At 37.0% G+C, this 22,079-nt stretch overlaps 2 protein-coding genes and 1 long non-coding RNA gene across 4 annotated transcripts; 2 read left to right on the top strand and 1 right to left on the bottom strand.

Annotated features, from left to right (window-relative positions):
• Window positions 1–4,609: 4,609 nt before the first annotated feature.
• On the bottom strand, window positions 4,610–5,792 carry LOC126794039 (uncharacterized). Its single transcript, XM_050520687.1, is given in 6 exon segments — window positions 4,610–4,744; window positions 4,825–5,016; window positions 5,110–5,256; window positions 5,258–5,317; window positions 5,429–5,612; window positions 5,710–5,792. Coding segments are annotated over 6 exon segments (801 nt in total).
• On the top strand, window positions 4,733–6,291 carry LOC126794041 (uncharacterized). Its single transcript, XR_007672113.1, has 2 exons — window positions 4,733–4,892; window positions 5,002–6,291. It is a non-coding gene; the product is annotated as an uncharacterized LOC126794041 (long non-coding RNA).
• Window positions 6,292–7,527: 1,236 nt separating this feature from the next.
• Window positions 7,528–11,564, top strand: LOC126794030 (uncharacterized). 2 transcript variants are annotated; one of them, XM_050520676.1, is made up of 10 exons: window positions 7,528–7,914; window positions 8,440–8,476; window positions 8,619–8,697; window positions 8,797–8,842; window positions 8,927–9,025; window positions 9,502–9,570; window positions 9,655–10,015; window positions 10,106–10,254; window positions 10,519–10,939; window positions 11,021–11,563. In XM_050520676.1, the coding sequence occupies exons 1-10, from the start codon at window positions 7,552–7,554 to the stop codon at window positions 11,356–11,358; spliced, it is 1,962 nt and encodes a 653-aa protein (XP_050376633.1). In that variant the 5' UTR covers window positions 7,528–7,551; the 3' UTR covers window positions 11,359–11,563. The 2 variants fall into 2 exon arrangements, with proteins under 2 accessions (XP_050376633.1, XP_050376631.1); XM_050520674.1 differs by having other exon boundaries at window positions 10,519–11,564.
• Window positions 11,565–22,079: the final 10,515 nt, after the last annotated feature.

The following is a 22,079-nucleotide window of genomic DNA, read 5'->3' as shown; positions in this document are numbered from 1 at the left end:
TGAGGATTATTTTGTTAATCAAATTATTTATTTACATCTTTTTTCTACCTACTTAACCCTATTTTGAATTATATATTCAATATACTCACCCATTCAAATATAGTGTTGTTTATAAATATATTTTTATATGTACACATTGTTGGAGGATGAACAAAATGAGAATAATAACGACGTAATAGAACATAACGTAACCGTTTATTGATTGATAATAAGGCCAATATATAGGCATTACATAACCACAATCCCGTAGGATTCAGAGTCCTAATCTATTACAGAGATGCGAATCTATCTCTAACAAGAAACCTAATAAGGCTAAGACACACACAATGGTAGAATAATAATTCTCTCGGAACACACATTTATTTTTAATTTTCAATGTATTTATTTATTTATATTTATTCTAATATCTTTTAACATACCATATCACATAAAATAATAAATATATAAATTAATAACATGTTTCGAAAAAAACAAACATTGTAGCAAGTGTTCCTCTTAAGTAATTTTATTAATTTATTTCATTATTCAATATGAATAAATATATATTGACAATATTACCCCTTAAATGCATGACATGTGACGCAAAATTGGATAGAAACAGTTAAATTTAACGGATGGGGTGCAAATCGGTAATTTTTACCAAGTTTATGAGGTAAATTGACTCAAATACAAGTTCGGGGTGTAAATCGGCAATTTTTACCAAGTTTAGGAGGTAAATTGACTCAAATGCAAGTTCGGAGTGCAAATTGACAATTTCAGCCAAGTTTGGGGTGCAAATCGGCATTTATGCCTTTCCAATCAACAAGTCCACATAATATTCGTTTAGATTATATTGCTCGTGGATTGTTGTCTTCTTCATCTTGTATGACTTTGGAAGAGATCGTAATATTTTCCTTACAATATCAGATTCTTGTAAAGGTCTTCCAAGGCTTTCACACAAACTAGAGAGATCAGTAAAACGACTATAAAATTCATCAATAGTTTCATCATCTCTCATTTTTAACGCATCAATCTCAGAGTAATATTGTTGAATCTTTGTTCTTTTACAGTATCATTACCTTCATTTAAAACACATAGTTTATCCCAAACCTGTTTGGCTGTGATGCAGTTATGAACTCTTTTCTTTTCATCTCTGCTCATTGATGCGTAAAGAGCATTCAAAGATTTATGATTTCCTTCACTAGCTTTGATTTCCTTGTCAGTTCACTCATCTTCATCTTTTAATTCTTGCTTAGACGATCCTTCATGAGCTTTTGAATCAACCTCTTTCATTGGAGGATTCCATCCACGTTCGACACTTCTCCATGCATGAAAGTCAATACCATATAGAAATGATCTCATTTGAAGTTTCCATTGAGCGAAATCCATGCTAGCGAGCAAATGTGGTTGATTCAACCTTGACGTTCCATCTTGAGCTAGATCTACCGGACACCTTCAGTACCTGCTCTGATGCCAATTGAAAATACAAGATAGAACAACAACGAGTAATAGCAGCGGAATATGTAGAAAATTTTTACTTTTCTATTGAATAAATGATATTACAATGATTACACCTTAATCAATAATAATGTTATTCTCAAAAGTAAAAAATACTTCTTACTTGATAGTGACAACCAAGTATGAAACAACCTCACTTATATCGTTGCTTCAAATGTTGATACAACCTCACTAAGATCGTTGTAGTCACACGAATGATCAACCTCACTAAGAACGTTGATGTTGTCACTAAGGTCTTCAATGGAGTCACAAAGATCTCCTAGCACTAAGCTTCTCTTTGTTGTCAATTTTCTTCTCTTTGGATTCACCTCTTTTCTTCTTTTTCTTTCCTTTTTCTCCTTCTCTCTTTTTCACCTTTTCATTGGCCGTGTCTATCCTAGAGGCTGTCTTACCTATTGCCTATATACATCATATATATAGCAGCCAGCCAACAAACCCTAACCCTAGTGCAAATAGGTAATCAACCTAATTTCCCTTCCTAATACATCTCTCATAGAAAAGGAAAAACCATACATATGGAATACATTTTAATATAAATATATTTGAAACTATTTTTCCAAATATACTTTATTCTACCCATATATAATCCCATATATATTTCCATATATGTTCGATTCGACCAACTTACAAAATCTTGCCGCAAGATGTGTTTCCTAGTCCGACTAGGAAATGTCCTCAATGCTCCCTCTTTGTTGTGCTTCACTCCTTTGGACATTCATCATCATCATGGAGGCCAATTCATGTACCTTCAATGTTGAATAGTTAATACACTTTACCAGTAGACTCTCAACTATAACAAATATGGAGCTCTGTTTATCTTCCCAGTCAACTGCAAATATACAGTAATTTGGTTTTATCAGCTTCAACTTTGTCTTTTGTTAGTTTCTCAATCAGTCCATTCTTGATAAGCTCTTAAAAAAAGAAAAAAAAGACTGCAATCGCTGAGCCTGCAGGAATTAGTCCATAAATTTGTTCTTTGATGTTTTATCAAGGATGGAGAGATCAAGATCATATGTTCAAACCTAGTGCAAGGGAGAGTCGAGTTTTGCATTGGAAAGCACATGAATGCGTGGAGGAACCTCTTGAATGAGAACAGGCTTTCCTTTTGGCTTGTCGGAGCGTAAATCATGGCTTTGGTTTGAGGAACTTGGAAGATCAGATTAACCCATTATACTGGTGAGCCTCTTCAATCGACTCCTAAGCATATTTATTTAAACTATCCAAGCTCTGCAATTGTTTCAATAATTAAATCATATAAACAAAAATCATAATTGGGAGATTGCAGACCACATATAGAAAACTACACGGACATTAGTATAGTAGGGACACTCTTACCTTTAAGAAAAGCACAGCTGGTATCTCCGGCTATTTAGTAACTCAGACTAACTCTCTTTCCTCTTGAAGAAGTCAATTATGTCCCTTCTACAACCTCATTCCTCCAGCTTATTATCTCACAACCCCAGTCTACCAGCTTCTTTGCCCTTAGATATGTCAAAAAGAAAAGAAAAGAAAAATATCAGCAATGACCCATGAAGTCTTTTGTTATTAACACACCCCATGTGCTACTATACTGTATTTGCATACAACCCAAATTAATAAATCATTAATCTTAGTCTGGTCAATCATTTGCTTGTTTTGGTGTCAGTTTCTGTTTGCTAGAAAGGAGAGGGTACTCTTTTGCCAAATTCCGAGCCTGTTATGACTGATGATTACAAATTCAGTGGTGAGAGTCCTATATTCTGGACTGATATCTGGTCCGGCTGTGGCATCTAAAGCACTTTGCTACTGATCCTTGATGCATAAATGGTAGTGGTGCAGTGCATGATTCATTGCAGGCCAAGGTTTGGAATGCTGATCTTCTCATGGCTTGTCTTCCTATTGATATCGTTGATCACATCATCTGTATTCTCATTTCTCTTTGAGCAAGCAAAAAAGTCTAGAGTGGGATATCCAAGGGAATGTTCTTCGTTAGGTGTGGAAATTTATTGGAATGTCACCTCGATCACTATAGGCCAAAAGGTATCTGTCATCTTCCTATCCCTCCCACATCATAAGTTTTCTTGATTATTGGTTCAAGGTTGACTGCTAAAAAACTGAGCAGAGGGTATCTGATCCTTCTTTTCATTCCTACCATGGGATACAGAATTCAGTGCTTCACTTATTGTTTGAGTGCCTGGAAGCTCGGCAGGGTTGGTTGACTGTTGGATTCCTGCTAGAATGCCTCCTTCATTTACTCTAGAATGGACTGAATAGCCTGCTGCAAATCTCAATCAGAATGATTATTTGTTGACGGATATCAATGTTGCTTTTATTTTATGCTTATGGTTCATATAGAAGTGGAGCTGCAAAGGTGTGTGACCAAAACATTGTCTTCCTCGCAACATTTCTGCCCTCATCTTCAATTGTGCTAGTGAATGAGTTGCTGCTACTCGTAAAAATGCTACTAAAAAATGTTCAAATTGAGATGCTGATCAGCTGTAACATTCCGCAGGGTATTTCTGAACTCAATGTTAATAGGTCAAGATCCTGTGATGGTAGAGTGATAAGCGCGATGGTACTTGAATTAGTGATTCTGTGCTCAAACTTTGTCCTTGTGATATGCTGCAAAATGAAGCTTGGGTTTGTTTCATAGGTTGCAGTTGGCTTATAAATTGATGGTCATTAAATAATATATAGACTGATTATGCAGAATGTTGTTGGGAAAATTCTGCTCCTTTCAGCTGAAGGATGTATCATAGCGAGAGAAATCGAGTGGCTGATATTCATAAGGGGTTTGCAATAACAAGAGGCCTGCTGCTGAAGATTTTCCTCCATTGTCGCACGCACGCAGGCACAAAAATCAAATTTTAACTACCAAATTGGCAAATACTGATGTTCACTTGGTTAAGTTAAAGAAACCATCACAGACACACTCTTTTGTTCGGATCTCATTCTCAGTTTGATATTCTGAAAAACTCACAGAAGTACATAATATTTATGGCAAAGTTGCTCTAGTTCATTCTATTATTCCGTGCCAGGCTTTCTGCAGCATCAAGAGAATTCTATGCATATATACAAGTGAAAGAAATGAGCATTTTTGTAGTTTAGCAGCTTTATCTATCCTTTCCACATACTAATTCAGCTTCTGTATTTGGTAGTTCACAGTCCGTTCCTTCCACTTGTCATTATCAAGATAGCTTTCATGAAAATTCACGTTCCCATTTTGTCTTACCGACACTGCGACACTGCTCCTGGTGCCATAGCGTCCCTGCATTGACGCTTAAAAAGTGTAAGGTTCAATTTGTATGCATAATCGGAAATTTGGAATGTTGAATCAATAGTGTTTACCAGTGGAGTGTCAACTTCAACAAATATAGAGCTCAGTTTGTACTCCCAGTCGAGTTCACATATACAAGGTAATTTGCTTTTATCAGCTTTAACTTTGTCCTTCATTAGCTTTTCGATCAGCTCTCTCATTGGTATTTCACCTTCTCCATACTTGATGAGCTCTTTCTGTAAATTTAGCCGCAAGCGCTGAGCCTGCAGGAAATGTAGTCCATAATTTGGTTCTTGGGCATTTGATCAAGGATGGAATGATCAAGAAATCATAATATCAAGATATTATGTTCAAACCTTGTGCCAGGGAGAGTCAAGCTTTGCATTGGAAAGCACATGAATGCCTGGAGAAACCTCTTGAACTAGAATAGGCTCTCCTTTTGGTCTGTTGGAGAGGTAGACCATGGTTTTGGATTGAAGATCTGCCAATATCAGGTTAAAACCCATTATACTGGTGAGCCTCTTTTACCAACTCTTGTGCAAATTCCTTTGTACTCTTCAAGCTCTGCCACAGTTTCATAATCATACACATAATTAACCTTTATCATAATGTTGAAATTGCATCCCATATAGAGAACTACATGATACACATTAGTACGAGTCATGAAACTTTTACCTTCAAGAAAAGCACAGGCAAGTCTCCCCGGGTTTTCGCCTCCGGTAGGGTTTGATTCTCGAGAACGTTTGTAAGCAAAGCAACTCTTCCTCTTCTTGAACAGGCCAGCCATGTTCCTCCTGCAACTTCATCTCTCCCGCCTCATATCTCACCACCTTCCCACCATTCCACAGGCTTCGTAGGCCTTTACATGTTTCAAAGACATAATTAACAGAACATAAGCAATAACCCTCAGACAAATTAAACAACAAACCAATGATCTCAGTCTGGTCATTTCATACCTGTTGTGGTATTCATCTCTGTTATCCAAGAGAAGGAGAGGGTACAATGGGTGGTCTTGCCATATGAACACTGCTATACACATATCTCTATAACTCAAGCCTCAAAGGAGGTACTGGTGCTGCTATATAAGCTTCAAGATGAATAGATTAGTTACTGCAGGCACCTATATATAAGCTATCTCCAAGACTAGGAACTGGGTCTGCTCTATATTTTCTGGCTGGTTTTTGTATAACTAGTGGCCAAAGCCTAAATCCGTGAGTTTTCATTCATGCTAATCTGAATCAGTGAGATCATTCAGTCTAATCAGACAGGTCCCCAGTCGGTTATTTAACTTTGAGTCACTGAAGTTGGTCATAGTCTTATTGGTCCAAGGATTTCTTAACTACTTGTTTTGGCCATGTTGACAGATATAGTAGGCAAGCGGGAACAGCAGTTTAATGAAATCAGAGGCGCCGCTTCATTTACTATTTTCCTTTGGATACAGAGCATGTAGTGTTATCCAATTCCAAACAAAAGGATCATTATTCATTAGTATTGAAAACGTGACACATTACAAATCTGTAATGTCATATTTCATATTCCTTTGCTGTGAAAAGTCTCTAATAATTAAGGACTTTGTAATACGACCAAGTGAGGTTTTTTAAAGAAGAAAAACAAAGGTGAAGCAATCTAAAAACTTAAAAGGACGAAACATCGAGGCAAAATCGAAGATTGATACTAAGAATTAGGGTTTTGCTGCTCACTCTCTGGTAAAAGCGTGAAGGACTTGATGTGCATGTGTATCCTCGAGACGGTAAAAAAGTGTGTGATAGAGGAAAGTGGTAGCCTCTTGACCAAAAAAAGAAAGAAAAGGAAAGTGGTAGCCTAAGAATTCAAATAAAGATTACTAATACAGAACTTAATGTTTCGTGATTAATTATCAAACTGATCTTTAAACTCTCCAATGAAGACTAATCTTCTAGTTTTATTTTTTTACCCGGTATAAGTTTGATTAGTTTTTCAAAAATGAAGTAACAAAACTGATCGGGACAAAAGATGTCTTTCTTAGACAAAGGGTCCATGAAGGGGATGAACAAGGGTTTTATGTGGATATGAAGGCGATTTAACGATTCAATTGGAAGGAGGTTTGACAAGGAGCGGCACCAATGTTGTAGTTTATACAATTGTACAATTACTTTATGCAATAGTGACTTCTTCTTAAATCAAGTGATATGATATCAACTATGCGTGTAGAAGAGATTGAGACACCCATGTTGCAACCACATCTTTGTATAACCCTGTCTGAATAAGCAAGAATTTATTATTAAATGGATCATCTACATGTCGTCGTAGGAGTCCCGCACGGCTTCTTGAAACCACAGTGTTTACATTCGAAAAGAAAATTTACTTCATAGTTTATGTAAACATAAGTGAAGTTCAAAAATTAACCACAATTAACTTGAGGAGAAAACCCGTAGTGAACAAACCAAAAGAGAAAAGCAATTCACTAGTGAAACAAAAACAGTCGAAATTACAGAGTCGCGTTTGTGACGTCTTCTGTGAAAAACAAAAAGCAAAGCATCTCTCTCTCTCCCAATCTGAACTCAACCTCGAGGAGGAGGAGGAGGAGGAGAGGACAAAATATCCCAACACGTGTCAGACACTCAGACCTCATGCGTCCTCCCCCGCGCGTTCCCCCCACGCACCACTCCCCTCGCGAGTCTTTCCCCCCACAGAAAACAAACAAAAGGATAAAAAGAAAAAGAAAAAGAATCAGGTTTGGATTTTTAGAAAACAAATAGAGAGAGCGCTGTAGAGAGAGAAAAAGAGAGGAGAGAGAGAGAGAGAGAGAGAGAGAGAGAATGGGGGAGGCATCAGAGACGACGACGACGATGATAATGAACGACGACCACCCTCCTCCTCCGCCACCGAAAAAGAAGAAGGGCCGTCCTTCGCTTCTCGATCTCCAGAAGCGCTTCCTCCAGCAGCAGCAAAACCCCCATTTCCTCAACCCCTCCACCGCCGCCGCCGCCCGCAGCCGTAACCCTAACCCTAACTCCGGCGGCGGCGAAGACGATGACGAGGACGAGCGCGCCAAGAAGAAGCACAAACTCTTGTTAGGAATTAACCAGAACCGCAAACCGACATTGCATTCCGATTCCAATCCCGACGCCGGCGACGATCCGGATAAGATCAGCTCCGTCCCCCGCGGATCCAATCCCACGGTGATCCTCCGCTTCCCAGATTCAATTTTTCTCTTTTTGTTCATCAAAAAAGTTGAAAGCTGGTCTTTTTTTTGGGGAGAAGAAATCGAGGTTTTGGATTCAAAATAGGGAAGAGAGAATTAGAGAGGGGTTTGTGGATTTTCGCGCGAAAACTTTGAGCTGGGGAATTATTGGATCGTAAAGGGTTTGACTTGTCAAGGTTTTTGGACAATTCTTTTAGTTCTTTTATTTATTTATTTTATTCAAAATTCAAGTCTGGGTTTTCAGTTTTTTCTCTTGTTTCCTAATTTAAATTTTTATCTGTCTTTCAAAGTTTGATTCTTTTGGTGTAAATAATCTGAGGGGGGAGAGCAGCTTTATGTACTATAACAGGACTGGAGAAAAAGCTCGAGTTTGTCTTATCTTGGATTTATATATATCTTTTTTCTGCTGTAGTATTTCAATGATTGAAGAATTTAATTTATATCCTCTGGGTTGATTTAGAGCACACTGACAACGGTATGTCTTATAATCTGTGTGTTGCAGAGCATATTGAAAGCGACTGACAGCAGCAGTATTCATGGTATCCCCAAATTTAACTTCTTGTAATCAAAATCCCAATTCTTTGCACAAAGATGCTCCCTTTTCTGTGTTATATGTATATTTATATTCTGGGTAGTTAAAACCCTTAATGAATTTTTTCCCTCCAACTTTTTGGTGGACAGGGACGCAGGTGGTGTTTGGTCCCACTACTCCTTTGCCAGACAAAAAGTTGTTGGTGTTCATCCTTGATAGGCTTCAAAAGTAAGTCCTCAGTTGCAAAGTTTGCATCTTTATATTCCCCCATTGATTAGTTTCTGAAATGGGTCTTCACTGGTTTGCTTCCCTTCTTTTTCTGTGCAGGAAGGACACTCGTGGAGTGTTTTCAGAGCCTGTGGATCCAGAAGAGGTGTGTGGTGTGTTGTTGAAAGAGCTTGATATGAGTTTGATGATACTTTTTCCTCATTTTTTGTAAATGTGTTTGTTGGTTCAGCTGCCTGATTATCATGAAATCATTGAAATCCCGATGGATTTTGGAACTGTGAGGGAAAAACTGGATCAGGGAGCCTATGCCAACTTGGAACAGCTTGAGGTTCGTAATACAATCTCTTGTTTTGCTTACTGTTGAACGGGGTTGTGTTGATGTAATGAGTGCTGCTGAGCTGTGGGTTATGAGATAATTACAGCAGAGAATGGATAACTTTGGAGAGTGCTTGTTATAGTAACACAATGGAACTTGATATGTTCAGAACAGATTACGCAAGTATTGAAGAACTAGGTTTAGGAACTTGATGACAACTTATTTGTTGGCTTTATATCTCACTCACTTACTTAGGAAACTATTTTCAGTGTAAGGCATGTGAATTGTGGAATTATATATATATATATATATATATATATATATATATTGTGACTAGATTTAAGAGATTCTTTTCTGAGTGTATGTGCAGAAGCGTCTATGAGATCTGTGTGCCACAAAAGCTATTATCACGACTTCTGATTTATTTTGTTTAAGATTGATAGATATTCATGTCAAAGAAATTTAAAACTACTATGTAATTTTTGCAGAAAGATGTGTTCTTGATATCTTCAAATGCAATGCAGTATAATGCACCAGACACGATTTATTTCCGACAGGTTTGGCCTTGTTCAACTTACATTTCGTACCATTTAGGGAGTTTTGTACATTTCAGAGGTTCACATAAATTACTATTGCATCAGGCACGGTCTATCCAAGAACTAGCAAAAAAGGACTTTGAAAATTTGAGGCAAGACAACACTGGTGATGCTGGTGGTGAGGTCAAACCAAAAGTTGCCAGGAGAGGCAGGCCACCTGGCAGCAAGACCATGAAAAAGTCAATAGACATGGCTCCAGTTGAACGTCTTGGTTCTCAATATTTCTCAGAAATGACTCTTGCCCCTGGAGGAGAGAATTCAGGCTTGTCCAATGGTTACAATTTGAGAAAAGGACCTGCTTCATACAAGTTTAGGACTGCTGACATATTAAACAAAGCACCGCATGGATCTCTTGGTGGTGATACTTCTGCCAACTGGTTGTCTGAATTGGAGAATGAATTTCCGGGTATGAGATTTAAAGTTGTCTTGTTTCATTTTGATTATTCATGTTATTTAATAAACATGGAGCCTAAGCATTTATTTTCTTGTATTACAGCTTCGGTGTTGAGGAGTGTCTTAAAGTATGGAAAGAAACAGTTTCCAGTTGATGAAAACAGACGTCAAACCTATCGGCAGTCTCTGGCTTCTGAACATGAATCATCTGGACTCGCTGGTATGGAAGGAGAGTGGAACCAACTTATGGCGGTACGTAATGAGAAATTTCTTGTGCTGTGTTCTAAAGTGTGGATTCCCTAATGTAGGTTGGTATGAGAAATAAAATTAGACAATGGACTTTATCATGAAACTTGTAGCGTAGTCGTAGCTAAATAATCTTTGCTTAGCTCTAATTTTGTATCTCAATGAATGGATTTTTCAAATTGCAAACATTTTATGGCCTGAGAGTGACTCAGATGAAACCACCTTTGTCGGATATTAACATGATTATACTTTTCCCTTTATATTTACCAGGTAAGTGTTGCCGCTGAGGAGCATGGTTATGCAAGAAGTTTAGCTCGATTTGCTGCAAATCTTGGACCTGTTGCCTGGAAGATTGCTTCTAAGCGGATAGGAAGTGTTTTGCCTGTAGGAGTGGAGTATGGTCCTGGATGGGTTGGAGAAAATGACTCATCAAGGTCGCAGCAATTTTCATTCCGTGAGGGAGAGGATAAGGTTCAGTTCGCCCCCCCTGCATCTGATGATCATAAAGACAGACTTCGATGTCAAAGTACATCAGGCTTAAATTCTGTTGCAGATAGATATTCACTGCAAAACAGTGTTAACACAGAAAACTTTAGAGAAGCCAATTCCCAAAATGGGCCGGCATTACTTAACAGTGGCATTAGTGGAATACGATCTGTGCCTCCTTTCCGGAATTCCATGGTTCACTCTGGTAATCTTGGTTTGAATAGTAGGCTTTTGTCTAGTGTTTTACCTCAACCTGAGATTGTTAATATGCCTTCTACATTATCAGGGGCGTCAAGTTCGGCCAACACTCCAGTACCTTCTCATCATCAAATGGCTGGCATGTTTACAGAGAGCATTATGAACTCGCAGTCGATGCCTATAGGCAATGTTGATTCAAATGAAGCCAAACCAGAAATGTCCAGTAGACCATGGAATCCCTTCCAGGCACAACCTCAATTGGCATATGGTGGGGAGACTTCTTGGCAGGGTTTATCAATGAACAATAAACAGGTTACGTATTCATTACCCCCAGACCTGAATGTTGAATTCGGTGCATCAGGTTCTCCTAGTTCTCTTATTCAAATTGGCATGCCGCCACAGCCAGATTTAGCTTTGCAACTTTGATTGCATGGGACATTGGTCTCCTTTTTTTCTTTTTTTTTTCTCCTTTTATAAATGGAAATTATAGCCGAGGTGGACTCTGAATGCCGCAAATATCATTATACAGTAGTTGAGAAAATTTTTGTACAGGTAGTAATTTTTTTGTTTAAATGTTGAAATGTATTGTTTCAACAATAATCCATAGTGGGTGTACTGTCAACATAGCATTCAATCAATTAAATTAATGCAATGAGTATAGTTTGGGTTGGTGAATTTCGAGTTTGGCCATTTCGTTCGGTATTGATTGGGAAGGACATGCACTTGCGTGCAAGCCTCAGTTTCTTCAATCAGCATTGCCAGTGCAGATGTAGATTGTATTTTTCGACAAGCAGATGTAGATTGTTGAGTGAGCACTTCATCTTACATACGTTTGTTTAGAATGAAGAGGCATCCTTCACATCAACCTACACTCGAGTAAGCCTTCAAATTCGTAGAAGCTAAATTTTGCCGACCATTATTCGAGGCAATAATTGAAAGTGAGAATTGGGAAAGTCAGGTTTTTGGTTGTTTATCTACTAATAATTATCGTTCTTTTATGGACCTAGTCAATTATTGAGCCAACAGAAACTTGAGTATCTCTTTACTTGTTTGCAACACTACGTTGATAGTTGATACATTCGAATCTAAAATACACAGAAAATCTCAACTCAACTTTATGAATTGAGCCATTCATATATGATATTGTAACCAAGTGCCTGTAGAAACAATCACCTGATTCTAAACTTGCGCTTGGACATCCAACTGACCCAAGAAAGATTTGTCCCTACTGAAGTCTTTTAACATTCTTGCCTGGCCTTTGATCACACTAACTCAAGCAGAAAGGAAATTTAATTAAAACAGCTTGACTCTAGAATCGGTGCATAGATTCTCAATACGGCTAGCTAAAAACAAATATCTCGTGATGGCTGGTCCAATAGACCCACTACACGACATTACCTTAAATCCATATAAAACAGGTAAGTGTAGCGATAATGTCCACTATCTACACACTTAGCTACACACACATTACGAGCCTGTTCTTAAGATCGGCACTCGCACGAACCGGTGTAACTACACCCTCCGGAGGTTAAGGGGATCGAACCCAAGGAAATTAGTGTCACCATTCGCTCTCAAGCCATCACAATCACTCACGGTTTGGTCAATACATGAAGTATTAAAACAACCAAACCAAAACATGCTCCATTTTATAAATAAATTGCGGAAAGCTCTAATCGAGATAAATAATGAATCCCTACCTGCATTCCAATGTTTTCCCTCGCTCTCAGATAGTCGTTAATATACTATCGACATTTCTTTACGTTGACCACATACTTGACAATTATGACTTTGTCACAACCAATCCAAATACTAATCAATTACAAGATTAGTTCCAACTATATCAAATACTTACCATCAAAACGATATCGATCAATTTCGATTAAAACCTGGCATAATATAATGCCATATTAAGCTTAGTTTCTATGAGGTGCACCCATAAGTTTACTATGGGCATCCAATGTCATATATCGTTTTCACCAACACATTACTAACTAGGGGTGGGCACGGGACGGGGCTCATCCCACGTCCCGTCCCACTCTTTTGAATCGGGACGGGATCGGGACGGGACGAGGGTTTTTAAGAATGCATCCCACTCGGGATTAATCCCGGTTGGGACGAGACGGGATCGGGATGGGACGGGACAAATCCCACCTTCCTATGAAGTTAAATAAAAACCTATATTTTTACTTTTTCATAACAAAGTAACATTCAATAATGAAATTTTAACAAAAAAAAATGCATATTATGTTCAAAATATTATAATTTACCATTATTATTTGAGTTGATATAATTTTGGAGTTATTAAGAATATAAATTAGTTTCATTTTAATACAAATATATAAGAATTTTAAAGTTTTCATTAAAGATGGGACGGGACGGGACGAAGCGGGATAGAAATTATTCGTCCCACGTCCCATCCCACCATTATGAAACGGGACGGGATCGGGACGGGACGAACATTTTTAGACCTCCGTCCCGTCCCGTCCCTATAAATTTCGGGACGGAATCGGGACGGGATCGGGATTTCCGTTTTTTATGCCCACCCCTATTACTAGCAGAACATATATGCAAAACAGTATTCCATAATCATGCTTATGAACATGGCCTCATACAGCAGCATATAACAATAATAACCTCAACTTCTTCCTTTTCTAATCAATATACGTAATAGCTTTACATCATAAAGCCAGCAACCACTCCAATTGTAATTAACCAAAATTTGAAATATTTAATGGTAAACAAGCTTGACCAGTGTCACCTATGAAGCACAGACACGTGCTATGGGCACCGTATTGCGTGTCCGACATGAACACGGACACGTTCGGACACGCAAACATTTTTTACCATCCACTTTCGATACACTGGGTTTAATTATCATAAACTTAGATTAATTATTAGAATATATAAACTTGAACATGAAAATTCGGATGCTACCGTAAAAGAGAAACATATATAATTACCTTTTGTCCATAAGATTAGCAATGCTCTTCATAAAGATTTGCAATATACGAAGTGTCCTCATCTATATCATATACCTCGGACCATATATTAATGAGAACATCAACCGATATTTATTTGTCTTTAGAAAATGAACCAAGGTCCAAAAAAATTCTTTGATATTAGTCATTTCCTTATCCAATGCATCTAAGGTGCTCTGATGATTTCTAAACTATATACATCCCTAGTGGTAAATACCAACAATACCAACAATATTTGATGGTTGAGATTAAAAATCATTTAATAGTGGGATGCGACATGACTAAGTGGGATAAGATCTATTCGTCTCACATCTCATCTCACAACAATAAAACGGGACGGGATCGGGATGGGATTAACGTTTTTAGACTTCGGTCCTGTCCTATTCTGACAAAGTTTGGGACGGGATCAGAATGAGATCAGAATTTGAGCTTTTTATGCCCGGCCGTATTTATGAATTTGAGTTTTTATCAGTAGTAGCAGCTTCTCAATTGATAGTATTAGCTCGCAATTAGAAGTAGCAGGTTGAAGGTTAGTAATAACAACAATGCTTAAATTCAATAAAGCACAATAACATGTTTGGAAAAGTACAAATGTAGTGGCAACTAAATATCCAGCAAATATAGTAGCAGTTATATTCGAGTGAGTACAATAATAGCTGAATTCCAATAATGTAGTACAATAGCATCTAAATTCCAATGAGTATAGTAGCATCAGCTAAATTCCAGCGAGTACAGTAGCAACTAAATTCCGACAATGTAGTACATGCAATAACATCTAAATTCTAGTGGCTAAATTCCAATAATGTAGTAGCATCTAAATTCCAACAATGTAGTGCAATAGCATCTATAGTTCAGAGAGTATAGTAGCATCTAAATTCCAGCTATGCAGTAGCAGCTAAATTCCATCTAATGTAGTAGAAGCGTTGAAGAATAATTTGATTAAAAAATGGTAATAAATATTAGCCATTTTTTTAAGGTTAAAATTATTAATTTCTTATTAACATATGACTACAAAAGAACCATTTGTTCTTATTAGCTTAATTATAAAAGTTATGTCCTTATTTGTGTTTATGATACTTTTGTTTGTTAAGAAACGTTAATTTGGTAATTAAACGTAAGACATATGGCAACAAAGGAACAAATTGTCTTTATCTGCTTTATCTGTTAAAATATGTCTTTGGTAGTATAAAGACAATTTAGGATAATATATTTGTAATTAGCATCTTAATATAGGACTTATGTGTCATTTCCTATTATATATTTCAATTGCAATTAATTTGGAAACAAAGTGTAACACTCGAAAAGAATTTAATGAAAAGTGAGGATTATAATGTAACACCCCTAAATTTAGAACACTAAAAATTTGAATTTATGGATGCTAACACTCTTATATAACTTCAATAAATGAAATTATGTTACAGCAGCTGAATATCTTATCTAAGTTTAACAAGACACTTAGACTTCAAACTATAACAGAACGTAAAAACACGTGTAAGTTGTACAGTAGTCAACACTCACAAGTCCTCACCAAAATAGGAAAATGAACAGAAGTAAAAACAGCACCCTACTGTTACACTGCTCACTCCTTCCTCCTATACTACTGCGAAGTACCTGCAGTACTACCCCTTGCACCAATAATGGTACACCAGGATTGTAAACACAAAGCTGGTCACCTATAAAGCTGGGATGAGTAAACTAAAAGAAATACTCAAGGATAATGTAACATATTTCTAAACTCCGAAATATATATAAAACAACATTATCATCACAACACTAACAACGTCAACTCGCAACCAATGCCACAACAAATGCCACATATTGCCACACAAGCATAATCACAACTCACAATCACATCGCAACACATGCAGAACATTCTGGGTTAATGTGACCCTCAAGTCGCACCCAGAAGATTGGCAGTAATACTAGAGCTCTAGATGATCATCCCCACAACCGGCCAAGGAGTGGTTTTGACATATGCCTACGCCACTAAGGCCGCCACACAGGCAAAACATTGAAATACATTTTTGCCACTTGGGCCGCCACTAAGGCTAAATCATATGTATTCATTTTCTTTCGCCAAACTGGCCGCCACAAAGGCAGAACAACTCACACAAAGTCTTTTGCCTCAAAAAGCTGCCACAAAGACAACACCACAACCCATAAGGCTACACGCGCAATAATAATGCCGGAAGGTACATTTTCTTCCCTCCTAGCCACACAACATATAAGCACTTCGACTATACAAATATTTCATCCAAAATCCTCCAATTTACCGAGAGGTACATTTTATTCCCCCTCGGTCCCATCCTCCACAATTCAATGAAAACCAACTAAAAATACACAATATATTTCACAAATATAGTAGCTTTATATATTTAGTGATAAATATATGCATATCATATTACCATTTAGATATACATATATAAATCACCAAATATATATACATTTATATTCAATCACACAATAAGTAAGAATGTATAAATTATAAATTCACACGTCTAATTACCGCCAAGGTAACTAGACCAAACGTGAGGTTTACTCACCTTAATGCTTGCTTCCACTTCTAACTCAACAAGTCGAACACTTGTTTCCAAGTCAAGCACCTAAGTTGAACAAAGCTCCACTTAGTAAAAATAGAACTAAAACAAACCAAATAATAAGCACTTCATAAATTTCGGCAAGAATGCTGAAATTACTAAGGTTTACACACTAGTGGCATCTACTCCAACTTCTTCACCCTTTCTTCTCTTACTTCCCAAAACCAAACTTCCAAAAATGTCACAACTTAACTAAATAACTTCCCCAACAATACCATGGCACTCCCAAACATCCCCTACTCTCTCAAGTCTCCCTTGCTTTCTAAATTCACTACCCAAAACACCAAAACAGTGGCCTAACTACTTCCACTGTATCAAAATATCTCACAAGAATTCCATCAAACACCTTTTGTGCATTCTCTTAAACCCTTCCACTTCTCACAACCAAGACCCCAAAACTTACAATACATCTTGACCTTCAAATAACTCACCATTACCACTAAGAACACCACCAAACAACAATATAACATAACCAACAAGGAAAAAACGAAATTACCAAGCTGAGCTCCTTAAGTCACTGCCCAAAATCAGCAGTAACCAACCAAGCCATTGGTTCACACAATCAGCAGTTTTACTAACACCTCAAGGTCTCCTTCTGCCGGCTACAGTTGCAGCAACACTCCCCAGGTAGCAGCAGCAGTAGGGGCAGCAGCAGCAGAGGCAGTAGCAGCAGACAACAAGAAACAACAAACAGTACGGTGGTTGGGTGAGAAGATCAAAGGAGAAGAAGAATTTATGGAGAGAAAGAAGAGAATGGTAGTGGGAAGAAAAAGAAACTGAAGAAGAAGAGATACGTTCGGTGGAGAAGAAGAGAAAGAAATATCTAAATGTGTGGATTTCCCATTATATCCCTTCTCTTTCTAGTTCTCCAAAATCGGAAACCCATCTTCCAATAATGATAACTCCGTCTCCCGACTTTCGAAAATTACGTGCCGAATATCTACGAACTCGTTTTGACGAGATCTACAATTTTCATGAAGAAAGTTTTCGGAAACGAGTGACGGATCAAAAGTCAACTCTTGAGTCAACCGAATTAAATCGAAAAACGACTTAATGGTTCTCGAACCGATTCCTACTTCGAATGAAGGCTATTTAAAAGTCGTAGAGTATGGATTATATTTTATTAATCTCCATGAAATTACAAGAAATGAATAACGAAATTCGGGTTATTACATATAATACACAAATGAATGGATGAGATTAGGAGAGAGGGGCTGTATAATCCCTAAAAAAGTATAAGGGTTTTGCTCATTGTAGTGTAGCCTCATACTTTTCACCTCTCATACCTTTCCATCTCCAAGGATTTCTTTAGAATAATTCTACTAGATATATGGTAGATCTAAAAAATTCAGAATTTAAAAGGCGTACGCTCAAGAACTTTCACTAGATTGGGTCGAAACTTGAAAGCACACCACAAAGGTACTTATCCAAAACTCCTATATTATATATTGATATTTTAGATCTACGCATACGATGTGGTTTTTGCTTCCTTTGCTCTATTTTTTAGGGAGTTTCTATTCATACCTCCCAAAACAGTACTTATAACTCCTTTTCTCAAGTTCATCTTGACTTTTTCAACATATGTGAAATTACCAAAATGACATATAAGAGTGAAAAAAAAGGAAAAAAACAAGAGAATTCTCAACCTATTTTTAAATAAAGAATATAAATGATATTTTCTTTCTTGTCAATTATTTTTATTTATGTATTTATTTCAGGAAATCCCAAATTCTGAATAATAAATTAAATAAGATGATTTAATTACTTTCATTGTTTATTGTTAAAAAATAAAATAAATAACATTATTAATATTCATGTATCAATTGAAAAAGCTACATAGAATTTTTGATAAACTTTGGTTAGGATATGAGAGAAACACATTGTTCAATAGATGTTAGAATTTTTCATATTGATTTTACTACTGTAGAACCTCGTTAAATTAATACCCAATTAATTAATAATCTCGCTAAAATAATAAGTTTTACCGGTCTCGACTTCAGGGCAACGTGCTAAATTAATAATTTACTAAAATTGTAAGATAATATAATTTTGAGAATTCATATAAACCCCATCAAACATATAAATTAATAATGACATAATTTATATGATAAATTTTACATTTATGAGGATTCATATTGAATTTTTTTGTTGATTTAATTATCATCCAATAAATTAATTTAATACATCGAACAACATAATATTTTAAACAACGGTGTCCATGATAAATCAAACAGTATAGTGCATGAACAAAGTAAACTTGTGTTTTCTTCGATAAAGTGAAATAAAATATTTATTATACCTTGATAAATTGATAAGTTATTAAGTAATTGATAATTTAATAGATTATTAATTAATTGATATATTAATATCTCGCTAAAATAATAAATTTCGCTAATCCCGAACCTATTAATTTATAGAGGTTTTACTGTATTTGATGAGTTTCAAATGAATGAATGAAAAAAAAATATTAGTCATGAATTTAGGAGTGATAGAGAAAATAAATTTGAGAAGATAGATTATAATTATTAAGAATTTTTCGAATTGTTTATAAGAATTGAATGAAAGTATAATTAGAAAGATATTAATGGATAGTAGATTTGATATCTAATAATGATGATTATGGACATTTTCATAAAAGTAGGGAGGTCTATATATCATTTTAAGTTTTTGTAAAAGCAAATGAGAGATCTATTAATTAAGGAGATCCAAATACCATTTTTGAGGTATGAATAGAAGCTCCTCTTTTTTATTCTTGATATCCAAAATTTCATGGTTCACTTAAATCCGACATCACATATTAAATGCGTTCAATTTTGAAAAGGTCTCAACATCGGTATAGACATATTAAAGAAATATGGATAATATTAACTTTTTGAAAAGGGTGATCATTGATTCTTGAAGTATTGTGACAAAAGTCATAAGCCAAAACAAAATAACTTAGATTTAACAAGGTCAAAGTCATGAATTCATAATAAACAAAAACAACATAACAGAAGTTTGCTCACCTAAGCAAGGGCGGATCCATTCATGGGCAAGCCTAGGCCTAGGCTGAGCTTTTGTTTATCACCTTGAATTTTGTAGTTTTGCTGTAGGTAAGCTTTATTTCAATGGCAGAATTGAGCAAAATTTGAGGAGGAAGACAACCTACAGTGTTGCAGGTGTCTTTTTTTTCTTCTCTTTCTCGTGGTTATACACTTATACCTCAAGACGACGTTGTTTATAATTAATGTGAGTCTAACAACGTCGTATTGGATAAGGGAAAGGAAAAATAAGGACGCAATGTCAGTCCCAGCAAGACTGAAAGTTCGAAACGACCCCAAATGTATTTAGGGCTAGGAGAAGCTCTATCACAAAATCTTTAGATTACATGGTTTGCAAAGATTGAAAAGGATCTCCCTAAAATTCTAAAACGATCTCCCTGAGAGTTTGAGATGCCAACCTCATTGATCTATTTCGTTTTCTAGTTCTATCAACTAAGTGTTATTCTATCATGCACTATGATTCAATCTACACATCTCAACTCTATTTGATCATATTAAGCTTTTCCATTATTGTTTTAGCGTTATTTGCTTATGATGCAAACATTTTGGTCTGAGATTCAATGTTTAATGACGATGCTTTGTTCGATCGATCGAATTGATTCAACTATATATGCTTTCGAGTTTACCGGTTTCGTATGTCTTATTATAACATTTAGTGCTTACTAAATAATTTTTAGATTAGAAAAATTGATTGACATTATGTTCGTTATAATTTCTTATTATATGTAGAGAGGATCACGACTAGACGACTGTAGTGCACCAAAAGTGCGGATGTTGCCCGTTCTGGTGACGCGCAATGATGGCGGGGATAGTGCCCGTCGCACTCCCCCCTCCCAGGGTTTGGCCGGAGCTCCATCGCCGGTCTACGGAGGCCGAAATCTGCATATTTCCCATAAACTTGAAATTGTCTGGAAATGAATAGATTCTAGCTGCCGTGAGCCGGCGATGGAACTCCGACTGACAGATACATGAGTGCTGGGAGGGGGAATGCGGCGGGCACCATCTGCGCCGTCGTTGCACGTCGCCGGTTACCAGAACGGGCGAGTCCGCAACATGTGGACGTCCGTTCTCTAACCGGCCTCTATATATATATACTCCACTTAATTTTGCCTAGGCTGATAAAAAGTTCTGGATCCGGCACTGCACCTAAGGGAGGGACAATTGCATCTCACGCACTTGTATTTAATAAAAAGGATGAAGTCAAAACAACTTAAACTTGTACTTTTGTTTCCAACCGTTAGATTCACTTGTCCCTCGCAGTCCCTTAAAAAACTGCCCCTTAGGTGAGCTGTCTAGCTTTAACACACACATAGGTACTTGTGTCTCTCCCCACGCATAAGTTGATGGAGGGCAAAGCGCAAGAGACAAGCATACGCTCCTTCACACTTAGTCACCACGATGTTAAGCAAGACATCCACTCCTACGACAGAAATAATTTGTCGCTCACCCTTATCATACCCACCATATGTCCACCACCCTAAGTAAATGTCAAGTGTCTTTTATAATACTATCTATAGTTATAAATTTGTTAAGAAAGATAACACTTGGTATTTACTTAGGGTGGTGAGCATGAATTAGACATGATAGGGGTGAACGACAAATTTGCTTCCCTCTTACGACAACCACCAATGAAGTTATAGTCGGACCAATTATGAGGGGCTATGTCATCGTTTTGGACTGTTCCATTAGCATGAGCGTCCACAACACCATTTAGGAAGAACAGTAGCAGGGGCTTGAGCGTGATTGACCCAGTTGAACTTGACAGCAACCATGAAATAGAAAAAAAAAAAGTGGTGAACGAAGTGGAGGCCGGCGTGGAAAGATCTCCCAAGTCTCCGTGCCAATATCAGTGATAACACCAATGGAATGTTCAATGTGATTCAATTGAAGGAAGAAAGCTTGATGATAAGAATTGTGAATCTGGTGTAGCCAGTCGATATGGGTTTGCATGTGCAACTCCAATCAATGAAGAGAATCATTGATAGTGCGCGCTGGCAGTAACAAGTTTAGCAACAGCAGTGACCTCGATCGGCTTCCTCTCGTGCACGATCTTCCTCAAGAGAAAGTCGAGCTTCTGTCTCTGCCCTAGCAGCTTAAAATGCCCTCAAGCCTTTATGTGGATGTTGACTTGCCATGATATCACAAGAAATCTGCAGAGACAAGTGAAGCGTGAGAGTACCAAGATAGAGGAAAAGAAACAGTGAGAGAAGCATCAAATATATAGGCAAGTACAAGTCCAAAACCATAGATGACTAACTCAACTTGAAAACACAAACATGGAAAGACAAGTATGAGCACACAAGGCAGATTAAGATCATGTACCTCAACAGTGTGCCCATGGTCTCAGAGTCGAGTTAGTACCTGGTTGGGCCACTGTATTTCTGTCTAATCCGACCCTGTGTAATTGACTTCGTTTTCTTGATGAAGTGCAAATTGATGATAAACAAAAGTGGCACTTTCAATCAAAAATTTTACGTTTCAAAAATAAAATCAGATAATCCTTAATATCCCATTGGCCAATTTATTTTCTT

The sequence above is a fragment of the Argentina anserina genome, chromosome 5 (assembly GCF_933775445.1).
Source record: "Argentina anserina chromosome 5, drPotAnse1.1, whole genome shotgun sequence".
In the NCBI taxonomy this organism is placed as follows: Eukaryota; Viridiplantae; Streptophyta; class Magnoliopsida; order Rosales; family Rosaceae; genus Argentina; species Argentina anserina.
This window is presented reverse-complemented; position numbering and strand designations above follow the sequence as displayed.

Bases quoted from the DNA above. Each gene is read 5' to 3' on its own strand.
- LOC126794030 (XM_050520674.1), top strand. From the start codon at position 7,552: ATGGGGGAGGCATCAGAGACGACGACGACGATGATAATGAACGACGAC. The intron at 7,915-8,439 runs GTGATCCTCCGC...TGTGTGTTGCAG, and splicing joins CCCGCGGATCCAATCCCACG to AGCATATTGAAAGCGACTGA. The intron at 10,016-10,105 runs GTATGAGATTTA...CTTGTATTACAG, and splicing joins ATTGGAGAATGAATTTCCGG to CTTCGGTGTTGAGGAGTGTC.